Here is a 19,806-nt window from a genome sequence, read left to right as displayed (position 1 = left end):
ACAAAGGTTTTTTCTTCTCTTCTCTTTTCCCATGTACGACATGCATGTACGTAATTGATTTTCCATATTTAAGAACTCATAATGCTCTAATATGGTTTAGCCATGTTTCTTATACTCTAACTGGAACTAATCACCTTCGTAATCATGGATCCCAAAGAACCACATACGTATGGGCATGTAGCCGTCTTAAAAGAATTTTACGGTAAATGTCAAATAATTATTTTCTGTAAGTTTCATCAATACTCAATTGGAAAGATCCATTAGTTTGGTATGAAACCAACGTAATTTTTTTTAAGGTAATAAGAATTTATTAAGAACCATCAAGAATGTATACAGGACAAGCATGTCGAATATAACCAAAAGGTCACACATGCAAAAACAAAAACCACACAAATTCACAATTACAAATTAACTCATCATGCAAAAATAAAATTCCCCAACCACCACGGAGACCGATATCTAACCAACAGGAAAGATAACAACATTGTGAGTCGTAAAACCACCATAATAGCAGCATGAGGAAAAGACTACACCACCTTTGATAGTCTTGCAATTGTCAGCAAAGAAGCACTGCTATGAGTCACTTCCAACAAATGCCCTACTTCTTCCTCATAGTCCTTTTTCATACACACAAAGAAAAGAAAAACAAAAACCAATCTTAACTATGTATAATAGTCGTTGCCTAAAGATCTGAACTTGATTCATAAGCCATAGACATCACATAAGCTCTCCTCGATAAAGTGAGAGAACGAGCACAATCACGAAAACTCTTGTCACAACAACGATGGAGTGATTACAACCAAAAAAGAAACAAAATAGAAAGAAGAGACTTAAGAAAGATTGTCGTCAACCCAAGCCAATGGCCTGGATATTTTTCCTTTAGGTTATTTCTCTAGATAGCGGCTATGTGGGAATCGAAAACAACTTAATTTCGTAGTTCGTACTTATTCCTAAACCCTAGTTTGGTATCACTTTGTAGTTTGTGCATGTAACATGTTTTCCCCTTCCTTTTCCCAAAACCTTGCATGTATAAGGATTACTGCAAAAGCCGAACATCCATTAGTTTCCTAGAATATTTAGGAATAAATAATGGGCCTATCTGTGATCCATGTTATATTAAATGTTGGGCCACTTCACTTCAATCTAATATCCTTCTAAAGTCACTGAAAAGTTGGTCTTTTAGATGTGGTATTATTAGACAGGATTAAAAGATGAGAAAGTTTAATAATTTTTCATTTTGAAGGGATTGAAATAGAACAGTCGATTAATTTTGTTGGAAATCACAAATCGTGAGCTTGATAAAACAATTTACAATAATTATTTGGTTTCGCTCATAATTTCATTAAGGCATTTTAAAATAAAATTTCATTGTTGATGGACTAGCAGGTGATTAAGTTGAAGATAATATCATTAGTGGACCATTTTGCATTTCTCTAGAAATTTTGACAAATTCATCTACTACTTCCAAATTAGAAAGTTTTTTTTTTTTTTTTTTAACTTAGTTCTCACTATACCTTGAAAATAATAGTTTGTGCACTACAAACCAATCTGATACACAACACGGGGCCTAACAGAGTTGTTACATGCACTTGAAAATTTCGTCATTCACATTTTTGAAAAATAAAGAACGAACGAGTACTAAAGTGACTATTTTGGAGTGTAATGAACACTAATTTTTTTTATAACAAAAACATACAGATTTGATATGACGGAAATAATCAAATCCAACATATATAGATAAATCCAAAACAAAAGCAGAATCGAATCCTTCCAAAAAAGCGATCAGAGATTGACGGAACCCACTAACCATGTCCCATTAAAAATTGAAGATGCTTTGTGTTGCTATTCATTTATTCTTACATGATATGTGACTTACTGTATCACTTGGGTTTAAGATATATGGTAGCATTTGTTGCACCATGTTCCTCAAATTTTTAGTTGAAAAAGACAGTAACCGACCCTGTCAGAAACCATGGATTTGGGTGTGCTGTGTGTCTCTGAAACTCTGATGTTCCCTGCAACCTACATCCTTGATGTCCTCTGAAACTCTGCTGTGTGTCTCTTTCTCTGTATATAGATATTATCTGATTTGAGAAATTATCTCACTCACTCTTAAATCCCATCTTCCGTTCGTCCTTTCCACTTTTAACTTCTCACTTAGCCAAACAATGTCTTCTTCCTCCTCCTCTCTGCTTTCTAACCCGAAATACTCCGTGTCACAAACTGTGAACATCACCGGCATCGGTTTGAAGGAAGAACAAAAAGAACCTGCTGAAACTTATGAGCATAACTACGTGAGCAGCCATGTGCATATAAAACCCACTCACACCTCCCAACCCCTAGACAAAGAAGTCGTCTTGCGGCGCATCCGCCAGCGTAAGCGAGTGAACAGAGTGCGAGCCGCTCTCCAAGCCCTCCTCAGCTCGCCCTCCTCTCCCTCAGTTCAAGAAAACAAGTGGGTCGATGATGCCTTTGCTTCTCCTTGATTTATTAGATCTTAGCCGCCCAAAAATATACGACTTCGCTCGCGTCTGTGAAATATGTCAGTACTAGTCTAGGGTTTTGATTCATTTCTTCTGCACCAAATACGTACGTTGTTATTTTGTAGTTTTGTACTGTTTATAATCTCGGTTTGCACGTAGACTTTAATTTATGGGGAGATTTGAATTTATCTGTTACAAAACAATTGACTGTTTAGGTGAGTTTTTACTTTTTAACAGAGCCGGCCCTAAGGGTGTGCAACAGGTGCCACCGCACAGGGGCCCCGATTCAGAAGGGCTCCTCAAATTTTCATTACATTTATACAGATGCATATAAAATAGATTAGATGCAAAACACAATCTTATGTGTGATTCTAGTGCTAGCGGTTTAGCCTTTTTTCCTTATAGCCCATGTGCTAGGTTCGAATCCTTGTGAAATTGTTTTGCTATTTTAAGTTTTTGCAAATTTGTAAACTTAAAAAGGAGATAACAAAAACGCATCCAACATGTATCGAACTCAGGATCTTTGAAGGTAAGGAAAAACACATGGCCGATCAAACAACTCATTTTTGTTGCAGTAACTTGTAATATTTTAGTTTAATAGATGAAAAATTTTGAAAAACATAATATAAAAAAATATAGCATTAAAAAAAATAAAGAACATCCATCTAAGTTTTGCATAGGCTCCTAAATACTTAGGATTGGCCCTGCTTTTTAGCCTTTTTATATGATTACCAAAGAAATTTTAGTTAAGCTCTCCGTTCCGGCCCACATAACTTGCCCCAAAATATTAGGGTTTGTTCTTCTTCGGCTTTTTATTTTGTTCTGTTCAAGGCCAAGAATCACTTAGCTAGGGTGAACAAAAAATTAGAACCAGGATCCTCTCTTGAGCAATTCCCTAGGGATCTTAGGGATCCTAAGGATCCTTCAATTTTGTCCGTTCATTTTATATCGTACGATCAGTTTTGTTAGGTACTATTCATATTTGAATTTTAAAATTTAAATTTTAAATGATTTCTGATCGCACGATATACGATGAACGGACAAGATTGCAGGATCCCTAGGGAATTGCTCAGGAGAGGATCCTGGTTCAAAGAATTAGGCCCAAAAAGAGCGATGAGAAAATTTTGAGTAGGCATGTCAATCACATCATTCATAAGGCACCACGTCATTCATAAGACATCTTGCATAAAAAAAAAATAGTTCTTGTATTTTAGTCTTGTTTGATGGTCACTCTCTAGTATCAAAATTTGTAATTTCCCACCTTTTACATTATAGCATCAATCAGAGTGGGGCTTCTAACGGATAAAGAAAAGAAAGACCTCTACACATCCATTCCATTATGCCTTCTTTATGAAGATTCATTCCTTTGGCACGGAACCTTACCCAATCTTCAACCAGCTCAGGCATACTATGTTTGATTGTTGAAGCATCCGTTCTCTTATAAATATAAAGAAGACTGTTTGACTTCTACGTGATCTCCCTCCATATGAGAATTACTCTAATCAGACAACCTTATCTTGTTAAGAGATGATGGGAAAAGTAAAACTAAAACAATGGCCCTAATATTATTTTTCTTTCGATCATGTTAATAAGAAGCATCCGTGAACTTAATCTAGTTTAGTCTAAATAGTTTGTGGAATCCATTGACGTATATGATGAGCGTGCCAAGTTGCTAGGTTAAATTAATTTAATTTCAAGAATCACGCGCTTGGGTTGCTACTTTAACGTACTTATTCACTTGCTTCAACTATCTCACATTTTTAATGTTGATTAAAAAGTCATAGTGGTCCACTTCTGCCGAATAATAATTAGAGGAATTGTATCACTTAAGTTGCCAAATTAAACACTCCTCAACTTTCTTTTTTTTTTTAAAAGAAACCAACTGGTACTTCTTTAAGGTAGTCTACCATTCTAGAAGTTGGGTCCCAAATTTATCTGTATAGGCATTGTTCTAAAAATTCCCGCTTAGGCGCTAGGCAGCTGGCCAATGTCATAATTAATGCCTAGGTGTTTAAAAATTAAGAAATGACGCTTAGACTTGCTAAGGCGCCCGCTTAGACCTTCTAGGTTGCGACTCAATTAGGCAGGAAATATATAACTTTCATTTTGTATTTTATTTTTTTAATAAATTGTAAAATACTTGTTAAATATTTAAATGAACACACATCATATGATTGTTCCCCATGCTTTCTTTATGTTCCAATACTTCATAATATATATGTCATTTTATTTGGTAGTGTATGATGTAATTATATATATTTTAAGTATACACATACATATATTTACACGAAATATAAGGGCATGTTTGGTACTTTACTTGAATCCAACTTTTTAAACTCAAAAACAATTTTCAAGTTTTAGGCCTTAAAAACTTGTTTGGTAGAACTATTTTCAAAAATTGAACTCAAGACTACCAAAAAATATAGTCTATTTTCAAAAAACATAAAAAGTGAGTTTTTAGAGTTTTTAAACTTAAACTCACTCATTTCTTTTCTCTCCCTCCTCCCCTCTCACTGCAAATCTATATATCTCTCTCTTTTTTCTTCTTTCTTTTTCCTCTTTTATTTTTTACCTTTTTCGTCTCTCCTTCAATCTGCTCTCTTCATTCTTTCGATTCTTTCTCTCACTCTTCTTTCTCTCTATCTCGTCCGATCATCTCCCTTCTTTCTCTTTTCTTCAATCATCTCTTACTTTCTTTCCTCCTCTCTCCTCTTTCTCCCTCTCTTGCGAACCCTTCTTTTTAGATATTTTTGTCTAGTTTAAGTCGTAAGATTTAAAATTTTTAAATCGCAAACCAATCACATTTTTTAGTCTTAAGGAAAATTGTTTTCAAGAAATGTTCTTAAGAAATATTTTGAAAAATGATAAAAAAAAATTCAAATAGGATACCAAACAGGCTAAATTTGCAGACTTAAATCTACCTACTCCGTCTAGGCGTTAGGCCCCAGCCCACCGCCTGACCAACGCCTTAGCGTCTTTTAGAACCTTGTGTATAGGAAAAAAAAAGGGTGCCATTTTGCGTTTTTATTTAGTGTGTAATTTGCATCACATGGATGTTTTTCTATGCTAATGCTTTCTTCATCAATCCAATACATTTTACTACATTGGTTAAAATTTCAAAGCTATCTTGCAAAAGAATGAAGAGTTGGATGAAGACCTCAACCATAGAATACAAGCTGGATGGATGAAGTGGAATAGTGCATCCGGTGTATTGTGTGATTGTTGTATGCCACTGAAGCTTAAGGGAAAATTTTATAGGATGACAATAAGGCTAGCAATGTTTTATGGCATAATGTTGGGCAGTGAAGCATCAACACGTACATAATATGAGTGTAATGGAGATGAGAATGCTTCGTTGGATGTGTGGGCACACGAGAAATGATAAGATTAGGAATGAGGATATCCGAGGTAAAGTATGAGTAGCCGAAATTGAAAGAAATATGAGAGAAAATTGGTTACATTGGTTTGGACATGTGAAACGAATGTCTACTGATGCTCCGGTTAAAAGATGCAATTACGGGACAGGTTCAGGATCGAAGGGGTAGGGGAAGACCTAAGAAGACTTTGGAAGATACTCTAAAAAAAGACTTAGAGTACTTGGATCTAATGGAAGACGTGGCAAAGAACCATTAAAAAACGTTCTAGAATTCATACAACCGACCCCATTTAATAGGAAAAAGTTTTGTTGTTGTTGTTGTGGTGGTTAAAATTTCAAAGCAAGCACCAATAATGTTATTTGGACGTTCATAACGAACACACTTACACTAATATTTTTCATCATCCATTACAATTTATAACTAATTAAATCTTTTTTATTCATCAGCAAAACTGATAGGTTTTGGTCTGATGTGCCTTTCAAGTTTTGTCAAGTGCCCTATATTCTATCAGAAGGAGCTGCTAGAATTTGCATCAGGTGGTTAATGGCCTGTCTCATATGAGAAGAGGTCCTATCCGGATCTTTTCTACCAAGGTCACCGGATCAAGTGATCCAGATCTTTCAAATTTCATCCAACGGCCCACTTGTTTTGACCACTTAAAAGCTATAATAATTTTTTACTGTTAGATGAAATTTAAAAAGCCCAAATCATTTGATCCAATGATCTTAGTGGAAGATATCCGCTCTTCGGATCTCTTCTCGTCTCATATATCTCAAGGGGTTGATTAAATAGAGGGAACTTTAACGAAACACTCCCGGCACTGTTCATTTTAACGAAAAACCATATTTTTACTCTAAAAATTCAATACTAGTACTATTCTTTCATTAAAACTCAAAGTTTTCAAGTCTCTTTCATTAGTTTTCCTTTAAATATATCCATGTAATTTATTTCGAATTACGGAAATAGCATCACCATTGCTGCTCTCGTGATCTAATGTTTGAAAAGACACATTATTTCAAACATTGACAAATGTGAGCTTCTAGAAACACCAACTGTGACAAATTAGATCACGAAGAGAATATGCCGTGCATGAAAGCTACATATACAAAAACAATAATTCTGCTCTTAACGTCGCTATCGTTGATGACTGGATTAGTGTATAATTTTGGTTAACTGATGTTTATATAATTCGTTAGATATGTCGGATCGGAATATATTAGCTAGTAACATCAACTCTAATTTTCTAGAGCTAGGAAAAATAGTCATTTATTATTAATATTATTTTAATTAACCAACTACTCAAACAGTTAAAGTATGGGATTGGGAATAATGGATTCATATGATCTCACACTCCAGAGTCTACAAACCAAGCAATATAAATCATGCGGTTCCATTAATCTCATCTCACTACCCAGTGCCCACTTCACACCTAATATCTCTCTCTCTCTCTCTCTCTCTCTCTCCCCAAGGTCCATATATCTCATTTACTCTCTTGAACCATCTAGATTGCAGGTCCATGAGTACCTGGGGAGAAACTCAATCCGGGAATAATAAGCCACTAATTTTATTCGTGAAATTGCGTGTGCATTACAAATGCTTCCGTGTAATATGTAGCAAATTGGTGTTATATTATATGAATCGTACATTATAATACGATATATAATTTTCAAAGTCCAAAGGTGAAGAGCCCACTTCCACACCCACCCCCATCGAAGGCTGTAATATTCTGTGAAAAATAAGATTGATGATCATGAAAGCAAAAGATATATTGCCAAGAAAAAACAAGAAGAGTCATAGCTGCTGATGTCAAATTTCAGCCGATTGACTTGCCATTCGACTCAGATTTCTTCTATTTAAGCTATATAAATATATATATATCTATATATATATATATATATATAGTTTCTTTAAGCGAAGAGACGGGGATTAGTTGTGGAATTCACATATTGAATTTTAATTATTCGAACCATTTATTTTTCAAGTTACACTTTATAGATATCTTTGCAAAATATTGGTTAAATCAGAAATATTTGATGCTTCTTATAGTGACAGTTAAATAGGCAAATAATTCGAATTTATATGAATTTTTTAATAGATGATTTGTGAATTGAAACTTACAAAATAAACGGTTCAGATCGTTAAAGTTCGATGTAGAATGAAACCTCACAACTAATCTCCAATTTAAGGGCAAAAAGAAAAAGAATTCCTTTAAAAGGCATCTCCAATTTCACAAGTAACATAACACGGAACATGATGTATCAGTTAGTAAGAATTTCGATAACACATAAAAATTTCTCTTATTTAATCTTTAAAAAAAAAAAAAAAAGTGAATAGTAACAGTAGTAGTAAGCTGTAAGCTCAAGAAATCAAAGCCTTCAAGGTTGACCAATTTGAAATGAATTCAACCAAGAGCTTTGACTTCTCTGCTCATCTTAAAATGTGTTGTGCAGACAGAGATTACGTTTCCGAAACACGCATTATGGTCAAAATAAAGGACAGCTGTAATATTCACGGAATTCTGATAAGAACTGAAAAAACAAAAAAACACACCTCTCGATAGCGGAAGGAATTAATAGTCATAATATTAAAATTGAGTTTAGAATTTCAATAATATTTCAAGATATAGGTGATTGGGCTATAAAAATGGACATACGTAGTTTTGGTCAACGCAAAGATGTTTCCCTCCTATTGGAGCGTACGTAACAGGTTGCGTTAACATGTTAGATAGTTAAACGTTAAGAAGAAGAGAATCAATGGGAATTGAAATATTCGTTTAGTAATACTATTGCTTTGGGCTAAAAAAAAATAAAAATAATTCAGTTTTTGGTTTTTAATTGAAAGTAATTACCAAATAAGATTTCAGTTTTTTTTTTTAAATGAAAAGTGAAAATGAAATAGTTATCAAACGACTACTTAGTAATACAATTTAGTAATTTTCTTCTTCACTTGTAATGATAAGTCTTAGGTTTGACGGTTGTTTATGACGATTTTGATACTAACATATTCTTCTACACCTTAATGTTAATATATCTTTGAATACACATAACAAATTTGAAAAATATCTTATGTTAGGTTTATAAAATATTATCATCGGTGCATATTTGTGAGAGATTATATTTACACCCCTCAAATAATTTCTTCCACACCTGTTTATTTTTTTAATATTTTTGCCACACAATCACTGACACTTAATAGGAAAATATTTTAAAAATTAAAAAGAGTATGGGTTAAGGGATGTGAATATGACATCTCATCTTTCTTGATTATATCTTTTAAATAACTAATATTTAAATACATTGCTAAAATATATGTAAGCGTTTCAGTGCTCAACATTCTAATACATATAGATTAAACTAGTCAGTCAAAAAAGCGAGCTCACCTCCTTACGTGTAAGTTTGAATTTTGTTTTGTAAATACATAACTAGATACCGCTTTGTCCAAAACAGAGTAGCTCGATACTCCTGTCAAAATTCACTGTAAGATTTTCTTCATTATCTTTAAAAATGACCTCAAATTTTTTTTTTTTTTAAGTAAAGAAAGCAATCATAACCCACTTTACAAGCGTTGTTTCTAACTCAAACAATAGTTTTCAATATTAATCATCTTTGTTAAATAAAATAACTTAATTACTTATAAGTATATACAATGTTTCTATTTTTCCAACGTGCAAATTAAGACTCTCAAATCAAATTTTAATCCTCCTTTGTCTCCTGTCCTCAAACCAAATTTTCCTTCAAGTTTGAAACCGAATTGTTTTGTTATTTTGTAACGCCTATTTCCTTTCCTCGTGAGAAAAAAGTAAGGCAAGACCTGTGTCTGAGTTAGACTCGTAAGCAACAAACTCTTCTCCCTCTCGCACTCTCGTCTTCTCCTTCTTTCCTCAGGTGGCGTTTGGGTGGTCGATCAGATCATGTTCGAAACGCCGGCAGTTCATTGGTTGAAGAATCAAAGCTCCCACTAATTCCCAAACAAAAAATTTAGAAACTTTGTAATCTTGTTACCTACTTGGTATGAAGTATTTCACCCTAATTGTATCCGTACTTGTTATTCCACTACTCACCGTCCATGCAGCAAATAGCTGCAACCAAGCGTGCCCGGGTTACAGGCCCAGCCCGATTCAGTACCCTTTCGGGTTCTCATCGGGCTGCGAAATCCGGCTTAACTGCATTCCAAACGGCGGAATCGCAATCGGGGAGTTTCCAATCCAGTCCATAAACCATGACAGCATAAGAATCAACCTCAAGAGCCATTGCAACCGCCCCCTCCACACCCTCCGCAACTTCTACAGCCGGAAATACGCCCCGACGTCACGAAACGCGATTCTTCTTCAGAACTGTACGGAAGGGACGGCGTCGGGCAGCTGCGAGATTCCCAACCTTCTGGTGCAGGCGCGGTTTGACGCGCCGCCCAATTGCAGCTCCAACAGCAGCCTCAGCTGCTACGCCGAGACTAGAAAGGATGTCCCATTTTTGGACTTTGGAAGCGTCGAGAGGAAGGATTGCAAGTTCTTGCTGTCGTCGATTTCGGCGCCGCCGCAACTTTTGAATAGCTCGACGCCGGCGGCGCCGGTGATGCTGGAGGTGGAAGTGTTGGATTTGGGGTGGTGGCTTGAGGGTACTTGTGGGTGTGACAAGAACGCCAATTGTACGACCGTCGTATCGCCAAATGGGACTGAAGGATATAGATGCAACTGTAAGGAGGGGTTTCTTGGAGATGGATACGTTGCTGGGTCAGGCTGCTGGAAAGGTAATTACTGATTAATTACTGATTGATTACTTCGTAATTACTTATTAACTCTTATTCTTCCTCCTCTTGCTTATTTGATCTTTTTTTTTTCAACTATGAAGTTGGTCTATGATTTTTATAGTACTCTTTCACTCTTCATGCACACCCAAGTTCATTTTTTACATTTGAATCGACTAAAACAATGAAAAATCAACGAATAAAAATAAATAGTTCATTCATAGAAAAAAATTAACTTGCGGAAATCATTTTGTATGAGCTTATACCCTTCATCCTATTTACCTCTCAATTTTTAAATTGATTTTGTGCCCTTCTATTTGTCAAATTTTTCTTAATTTTCCATAAATATGAATCCTAAATGAACGAAAATAACCTTCAATTTGACAAAAAAAATTTACAACAGAGAATAAATTGACACATTTTAGAACTTCAGAAATTCAAAACCAAATTGAAAGTCAAAAAAGCACATCGAATGAAGGCCATAATTTCATGGTGCATTGCTAAAAAGTTTCTAAAAAATAAAAACACAAGATTAAGGATAACCAATTAAAACAATCCAAGGCATGCTTAGGGTCCTACCTAATATTGTTTGACTCATATTTTTGGGATTACAGTCATAGGCCACCCTGATACAAAAAGTCTACGATCTTAGATACAAATTTACTTTCGATAGATATCATTAGGTTCGGTAGGAGACTAAGAACAACTCACCACCAAACAAGCATAGCAATTATTTCATTACATTTTTGTGTGCACTATTATGGATTTGTTACAATATTTTATTTGCTTATTTAGCAGCCGTATTAGACTATATACGGTCTTTTTATTTATAATATATAATATATTACACTAAAAGGTGAAGATTTTGGTTAGTCACACGATAAACCAACTCTTAAATTTTGTATCGAATTTTTCATTGATGAAAGTCGAACTTAAAACATCTTACTTATAAATAAATAAAAAATATTACTGAACTGTTTTGCTATGTAACGCATGAGAAAAATTGAATATTTAACGAAATAGGACCGTTGGTAGGGCCCATTGAAAATGCACTTGCGATTCATAACATTATGCCTATTGCCTACTCAATTTGTGGGACTGGTCCATCATGTTGGGGTCAACTTAATCCAATCAGATTAGCTCAAGGGAAGAAATTTACTTTTCAGTGTTATCTACACATTCATTTTCAATTTTTATAAATTTAGTGTTATTTAATTTTTTTTTCCAACTCATTTGATCCGACGGCTAAAAATTATGAGAGGTGTGTGAGTTGTTTGTGGATAGCACCACTTTTTTCCCCACCTTTCTCTTGTTTTTTTAGTTTTTTTCGTTTTTGGCTTGTGTAAGAAAAAGATATAAGATGACCCCGGAGGTAGATTGTCTGCCCTCCCATTTCCATACTATTTCCATCTTCTCTTGTTTGTGTGGTCACAGTTAAGCTACGTAAACATTTTAAATTGATTTTTTTTATAAAAATAATAGGAATATAAAATGTTGACGTGGCTTAACCGTAATCACACAAAATATGAGGAGACGGGAAGAGTATGGAAATGGGAGGGCAGACAATCCAACTCAGATGACCCCATAGGTCTCCCTCAGGATGGGTTTGTTTCACCTAATACAGTGCGTTGGATGGACTTTTATCATATTTTAGTGATTGCGTAGAGAAGTTTTGATTCTGTAACCTATATCTTCAAGAATTGCAATGACCTTAATTAGTAGGAAAATATAACACTAAAGACCCTCATAGGGCCACGAAGGCGTCTAGCTCGAGAGAGATTTACCTATATTTTAGGATTTTACGGCAGCATTTAAGTTTTCCGACAAACTCAGAGTTGGTAAGCTTAAAATGATGTTCATTTTTTGTGTGGAAAAAGAAAGATCAAGTCATCGGCCTGTATAATAAAACATGAATTAATATACTATATGGCACTGACAATAAATTAGTAATACTACATGTCATTGACGATTAGAGCGCTGTTTTTCTTTTTTTCTAAAATACACAGGGCAATCCTAATTTGATCAAAAGACCCAACAGATTCATTTTCATTTTTTATCCTAAATTGTTCAATCTCTTAGGTAATTTGGGAAAACTTCTATGCTCATTGTATATCTCTAAACTTGTCTGGCAGATAATATAACTGACTAACACCAGAGTAATCCTTATAATTTAACAAATGCAAGGCTTAATTATGTGACTTGTGCTCTGTAAATTTACAGTCTCATCGACTTGCAACCCTGCGAAATACTTGTCTGGCCAATGTGGAGGAAAGTCCAGGTTCATCCTTTTGATTGGAGGTAACTAATTAACTCCTCTTTTAACTACTTAATCCGTTTTTTTTTTAAACAACGATATTTTACTCTAAGGGGAAACATATATTCGTTCTTAATATGAAAAAAATTTCCTTTCTCAGCCGTTTTTGTTGGAGCTTCATTGATGATCAGTGTGGCTCTGCTATGCTGCTTCATTCGGCGACGATCCAAGCTGAAAGCGAGACACAGCACGAAACGCCTTCTATCCGCAGCTACAGGCAACTGCAACATTCCCTTCTACTCCTACAAAGAAATCGAAAAGGCCACAAATAGCTTCTCCGACAAGCAAAGGCTGGGGAACGGAGCCTATGGAACTGTTTATGCTGGTAAACTCCATGACGAATGGGTTGCCATAAAGAGAATCAAACACAGAGGACACGAAAGCATGGACCAAGTCATGAACGAGATCAAGCTCATTTCATCTGTAAGGCACCCGAATTTAGTCCAGTTATTAGGTTGCTCCATTGAACACGGTGAGCAGATTCTTGTGTACGAGTTCATGGAAAATGGGACATTGTGTCAGCATTTGCAAAGAGAGAGAGGGGAAGGGCTTTCTTGGCTCTCACGCCTGAACATTGCCGCTGAAACTGCTCAAGCAATATCCCATCTTCACTCCGCTTCTAACCCTCCGATATATCACAGAGACATCAAGTCGAGCAACATTCTTTTGGACTGCAAGTTCAGATCCAAAGTAGCGGATTTTGGCCTTTCAAGGCTAGGGATGGTGGAAACCTCCCACATTTCAACGGCTCCGCAGGGGACTCCGGGTTATCTTGACCCTCAATACCATCAGAACTTCCATCTCTCCGATAAAAGCGATGTCTATAGCTTTGGTGTGGTGCTTGCTGAGATCATATCAGGGTTGAAAGCTGTAGATTTTAACCGCCCACCGGATGAAGTAAACTTGGCAGCTCTAGCAACTGACAGAATCGGAAGGGCGTGTTTAAATGAAATCATAGACCCCTTTCTCGAGCCCTGTATGGATGACGCTTGGACCCTTTCGTCGGTTCAAAAGGTCGCTGAATTGGCATTCAGATGCCTTGCATTTCACCGAGACATGAGACCGACAATGATAGAAGTGACAGCTGAGTTGGAGCTCATCAAGCTAAGCAGATGGCCGTCTTCAGAAGAAAACACTTACACAGCTTCATCGGAGGGATCCTCCCATTGCTCTCCATCTAGCGTGAGCGAAAAGCCTCTAAGTATTACCAAATCCCGATCACTTCGAAGCGTCATTGCGCTGCAGAATGGGGATGCCGGTAGCTTCAATTCGAGCGAAAAGTTAAGGGACAATTCACCGGTCACTTTTCAAGATACGTGGTTAAGCGAACGGAGCTCGCCTTCATCGAACAGTTTGCTGAGTAATGTAATTCAGTGACCCTAAAAGGTGATCAAACAGTTTGCTTATAGTTTCACGTCAACATGTTCATACCATCAGTTTTAATGCAGTACAGGGGAATTTTCCCATCCTCATCATTGTTCAATATGTACTGATCAGCATAAGCTTTTAGGGGAAATAAATAATTGTTTTGTTGTCATATATGTGAACTCTTTTTTTTTTTTTTTTTTTTTTTTTTTTTGGAGTTCTTAGTTAAAATTACAGAGACTAAAAAAGTTGTAGGCTGTTTCGTGAGGTTTTGATACTTTTAGCGGCAGAATCATGATTTCAATTTCATCTAGGGCGAAACTTATGTACTAATTTTTGTTGTTTTTCTTATGCCATTTTATAACCATTTTGTTTGTTTTCACCTTTTTTCAAAACTACAAGCTTGTTTGTCAACTAATTCCAATTTAAGCAAAAATTTAAAAACTCACAAATTAAAAATTTAATTTCTCAACCAAAAGGTAATTAAATTTTAAGTTTTGTGTACTAGTGGAGTACATGTAGCATGAGTAGAGGTGCAACTTGGGCGGGTTGGGTGGGTTGGAAGGTCAACCCAATCCTAATCTAACTTTTACAATTCGGGCTTGGGTTCGGGTTGGGCTTTATTCAGGTTCATTTGGGCTCAGGTTTAATTGGGTTAGGGTTTACTTGGGTTGGGTTCAGGTTACCCAACTTTTTCAAGCTTAATTTTGTAACAACTTAGTTTCCAAGAATTCCAACAAAAAATTAAGCCAAGTAGCATCAAATCTATCTAACTTTAATTGCATAAATCAATCTACTATAAAGCTTTACGATTTAGGGACTACGAATATGGACTGCCTAATCATACTTTTATTCCCTAAAAGCTTAAGTAATTATAAAGGGTAATTTATTAAAAAAAAAAATATATTAGAAAGGGTATTGGTTTTTGGACTTGGCTCACTTGGGTGTATGTTGGAGCGGAAAATTTCGGGTACTCCAATTCTCCACCAACAAGTAATTTTGAACACGTTGAGAAGCCTTGGACACCATCTTCGCTTGTCAACAATGAGAGCGGGGGGGACCTGTAAGAAAACACTCTGACACCCAAGTCAGTATTTGTTTAGAATGCTTACAAATATAGAACGATCTCCTACCTCCCTTTTCTCTCCCTTTTTCTGGTAGGATTATTAGCCTTTTATAGGCATTCAAGTCTTGGGCTCCAAGTCCCACTTTCCTTTTATTTCTCCATGTTCCACATTCCACATTCCATGAAGTATCTGATTATGCTCCTTTATTTTAGCCTCACTCCTCATGTTTAGCATGCTAGTGGCTTGTTTAGTGGAGGAGTAATTTTTGGCTCCCACATTGCCCCCTTTTTTCTTTGCAAACATATATCATTTAGGGTTTGTAGAGGAAAAACGTTTTCTTGCAAAAATTCATTTGACTTGAGATATCATCATGAGTTTAGCCTTCGACTACAATCATAGTTTATCTTGTGTTTACAATCATAGTTTAGCCTTTGGTTACGATCACATAGTCAAATTATCATTCGGCCACAATCAATTGGTCATAACTTAGCCTTCTGTTACGATCTCACAATCATAATTTAACATTTGGCTACAATCATACGATCATAATCCACCATTCGGCCATGATCATAGGTGAATGTTTAGCCTTCAGCTACGATCATACGATCAATATTTAGCCTTCAGCTACGTTTATACGATCATAGTTTAGCCTTCGACTACGATCATAGGTGAATGTTTAGCCTTTGGCTACTATCATACGATCAATGTTTAGCCCTTGGTTACGATCATAGGGTCAAAGTTTAGCCTTTGGCTACGATCATATGGTATTTGACCATGGGTTTTGGATTTTCAACCCTCATTCTTGGGTTTCAGCCATAATTCAGTCTTGGGTCTTCGACACTCGGTCAAACGATCACCGATCATGAGGTTTGGAATTTGACCATACATTTGTGTATGACTAACATGCCCCCAAAGTAATTGTATTTCAAATTAGCGGAAGTCTTACCAATGAGCATGTATAGGATAGAAATTCTTATCTAGCAGGCAACTTCCTTACTGTCAGAGTGAATTTACCCTGCAATCTCTTTGCTTAGAAGCTTTGTGTGCAAGCAGTTGGTTCCCCTAGCGATTGAGTACTCATATTGCTCCACAATTCATATCTGGCTTTGCACGAGTTACCAATTCTGTACTTTTCTCACTGTCATAGCCATATAAAGAATAATAAATTCACTAGAGAAATTCATGTTGTGGAGACCACAAACTGGTGTATAATATGTTAGCTAAATTGAAGATATCAATTTTTGTCTCCTCCAGCAATAATATTGAAGCTTTGTTGAGATGCACACGTGACAATCTTCACTTAAGCCATATAAGTGGCTTTTCGATCTTCTCCGTAGCCCATGTCTTGACCATGCGACTGGTCTCAACTTTTTTTTTTTTTTTTTGTAGACTCAACTTGGTCAAGCAAAAGTTTTGTCCCTTCATGAGAATCATGCATACTCGTCCATATAAGAGCAATTCAACTATCAAATGTGATGGGGTTCAAATGAGGCATGAGGGCTTATCTTCCATGTGTATTCACATAAGAGCTTTGAATCCCACAAGGAAAAGCACAGCTGGGCCACTCCAATTCCAATTAAGCATCAATCTTGAATTAATTGACATACACTACACCTTCATATTTAGCATTACTGAGTCTATAGCCTCTATACTAACAATACTCGCAGTCTAACATCACCTAGTCAATTTTGCCAAATATGGATCATGAGCAAACGTTACCTTGATAAATCTAACATTTTAAATCGTGGCTTATCCCACCATTCAAACTTTTGGTATGCAGCCAAAGGATGCACACTGAAACTAGCCACCACGTAATGACGATAATTTCATGTGGGTTGAAATTTCCTCTTGTCCAACCTTGTCTTATGTCTTCACATGTTACTCAATGTTCTCTTTCTTCAATGGTGTTTCTTCCTATGTTTGGTTCTCTATAGTAGAATAACGAGACAATTCAGAATGGTCTAAGGTCTGCAACTTCAACCCCTCCTCCCAGTATAGTTTGACCAGTGTAAATCTATCCCATTTGAATGCAAGGTCTCATCGCCAATAATATAGATCGAGAGTAGGGGTCTCTAAGCCCAACTTTCGGTGTGCATACTCTGCATGATTCACTAATCATGGAACTCACTTCTGAATAAAAGCACTTGAAAAAGTTTAGATCGTATTGTATCCAAGTATGGAAAGATAGTCGAGTCAACATAAGCTAGATGTTCAATCCTTCGACAAGCTCCAAGGAAGCTAATTCAATAATGACTGACAAATAATTTCTTTCCTGGCCAATTCATGAAACAGAAACAGTTTAGAAGTTCCATCCAAAACGTAATATGGATTACACACATTCTATTATGAACTCAAATAAGAATATTCTTCATGTAGAATTTAAACGTGCTGAAAGATTTTTCTTTGTCAAATTATAAAGCGATAGAGGATTTGTAAGCACAATCTCTTTAACTTGTTATGACGAAAATATGTACTGATAGAATTTGTATTTTATGCAAAATCGTAAAAGAGACAGAGGAAATAAATCGTAAAAGAGATAAAGGAAATAAGCTCTTCTCTATATTTGGTATGAATTCGTGCCCCCACTGCATAACTGGAAATATTTGCTCCTCGCTTTGTATAAATGTTTTCCAACCAGTGATTGAAAGCTTTAGTGAAATAATAGAGAGTGAATAGAAAGCTTCCCTGTTTGGGGTTTTTGGCCCGTGCCCCCATTGTGGCTTGGGTGGAAACCATGACTTCTCGATACGGCTATTTTGTACGAATTCCCACAGACGGCGCTAACTGTTGGAGCGGAAAATTTCGGGTACTCCAATTCTCCACCAATAAGTAATTTTGAACACGTTGAGAAGCCTTGGACACCATATTCGCTTGTCAACAATGAGAGTGGGGGGACCTGGAAGAAAACACTCCAACGCCGAATTCAGTATTTGTTTAGAATGCTTATAAAATATAGAACGATCTCCTACCTCCCTTTTCTCTCCCTTTTTTTGGTGGGATTATTAGCCTTTTATAGGCATTCAAGTCTTGGGCTCCAAGTCCCACTTTCCTTCTATTTCTCCATGTTCCACATTCCACATTCCATGAAGTTTCTGATTATGCTCCTTTATTTTAGCCTCACTCCTCATGTTTAGCATGCTAGTGGCTTGTTTAGTGGAGGAGTAATTTTTGGCTCCCACAGTGTAGTATGAGCATTAATTGATATGGGTTACAATCTGGTTAGATTGAGTTTGGTTAGTCAAGTTGGTTTGGGGATGGATAGGCAAAAGATCAACCCAACTCAATCCAATCAATGTACGGATTGAAATTGGGTTGGGTTCAGGCGAGTTATAACTAAAAAAAAACTTACTTGTTTGGGTTTAAAGTCGGGTTGGACATGAGCAGGTTCAGGTTGGCCTAACTCAAGTTGCACCCCTAGGCATGCATAAAAGTTAGAATGTAAAAATGAGAAGGTAAGAGAAGATTGTTAACACTCCATTTTCTTCTTTGGCGGAGCTTTCACTAAACTTAATTTAAAACAGTAAAGCAACTATCGTTCTGCAATTTTCTCAAATACAAGATGCAAAATACTCAAGAATGAGCATTTTACTAGAAAGTTTTCATTAAATCGAAACACCGTCACGTGATGTTGTAATTTCATTCAAACTGTAACTTGTGTAATTTTTTTAATATTTTCTAAAAATGAGACAGATAAACCATGTAGTCTACAATATTATATTACTCACACGTTGGTAGCTAGGAAAGACTAAAATGCCTTTGTGATTGTGTATCTTCTTAACATCAAAAAAGATATACTACTGTGATGATACCACCGGTTTGTCCTTAAAAAAAAATCTACACTTTTACCATGTGCGCTATTTACTTATTTATAAAAAGTATAAAGTATCTTATAAGACGAAAAAAAAAAGGTATCTTAATGTTGTTTGGTATATGATAGAAAATTATATACAGCAATCTAGCAAATAGTGTGATGAATTATTTCCCTTCTTTATGAGACATGTGGTGATAGTCTATGTGCAAATCAGTTTCAATTGCAATCTGACTATGCTTTTACCTTTGTAATTCAGCCTTTTCAGACAAACATACATTAACTAGTCACATCCACACCCACACCCACACCCACAACTCCAACTTCACCAAAAAAATTTGTAAATTCTTGTGGGTGTCATCTCATATATATCCACCTCTAAGTAGGGGTGGGTTGGAAAAACCGAAAACCGAAAAAAACCGGACCGAAAACCGAACCGAGACCGAAAAAAACCGAACCGAAAAAAAAACCGAACCGAAGCTGTTGAACCGAACCGAACCGAAGCTGTCTGGTTCGGTTTCGGTTTCTGAGGTTCGGAAACCGAACCGAACCGAAAACCGAACCGAAGTCTTCAAAACGACGTCGTTTTATGCTATTTTATTAATTAATAATCCTAATTCTAATACGCCACCGTTTTACCGAGTGTAAC

General features: G+C 36.1%; 1 protein-coding gene across 1 annotated transcript; it reads left to right on the top strand.

The window, feature by feature from the left end:
- The first annotated feature begins 9,380 nt into the window (after window positions 1-9,380).
- LOC103410523 (wall-associated receptor kinase-like 14) lies at window positions 9,381-14,454 on the top strand. Its single transcript, XM_029098587.2, has 3 exons — window positions 9,381-10,606; window positions 12,824-12,901; window positions 13,018-14,454. Exons 1-3 carry the CDS (start codon window positions 9,871-9,873, stop codon window positions 14,292-14,294), a joined length of 2,091 nt encoding a protein of 696 aa, XP_028954420.1. The 5' UTR covers window positions 9,381-9,870; the 3' UTR covers window positions 14,295-14,454.
- Window positions 14,455-19,806: the final 5,352 nt, after the last annotated feature.

The sequence above is a fragment of the Malus domestica genome, chromosome 15 (assembly GCF_042453785.1).
Source record: "Malus domestica chromosome 15, GDT2T_hap1".
NCBI classification, from domain to species: Eukaryota; Viridiplantae; Streptophyta; class Magnoliopsida; order Rosales; family Rosaceae; genus Malus; species Malus domestica.
Note: the sequence above shows the minus strand (reverse complement) of the source record. Positions and strands in the feature narration are given on the sequence as shown.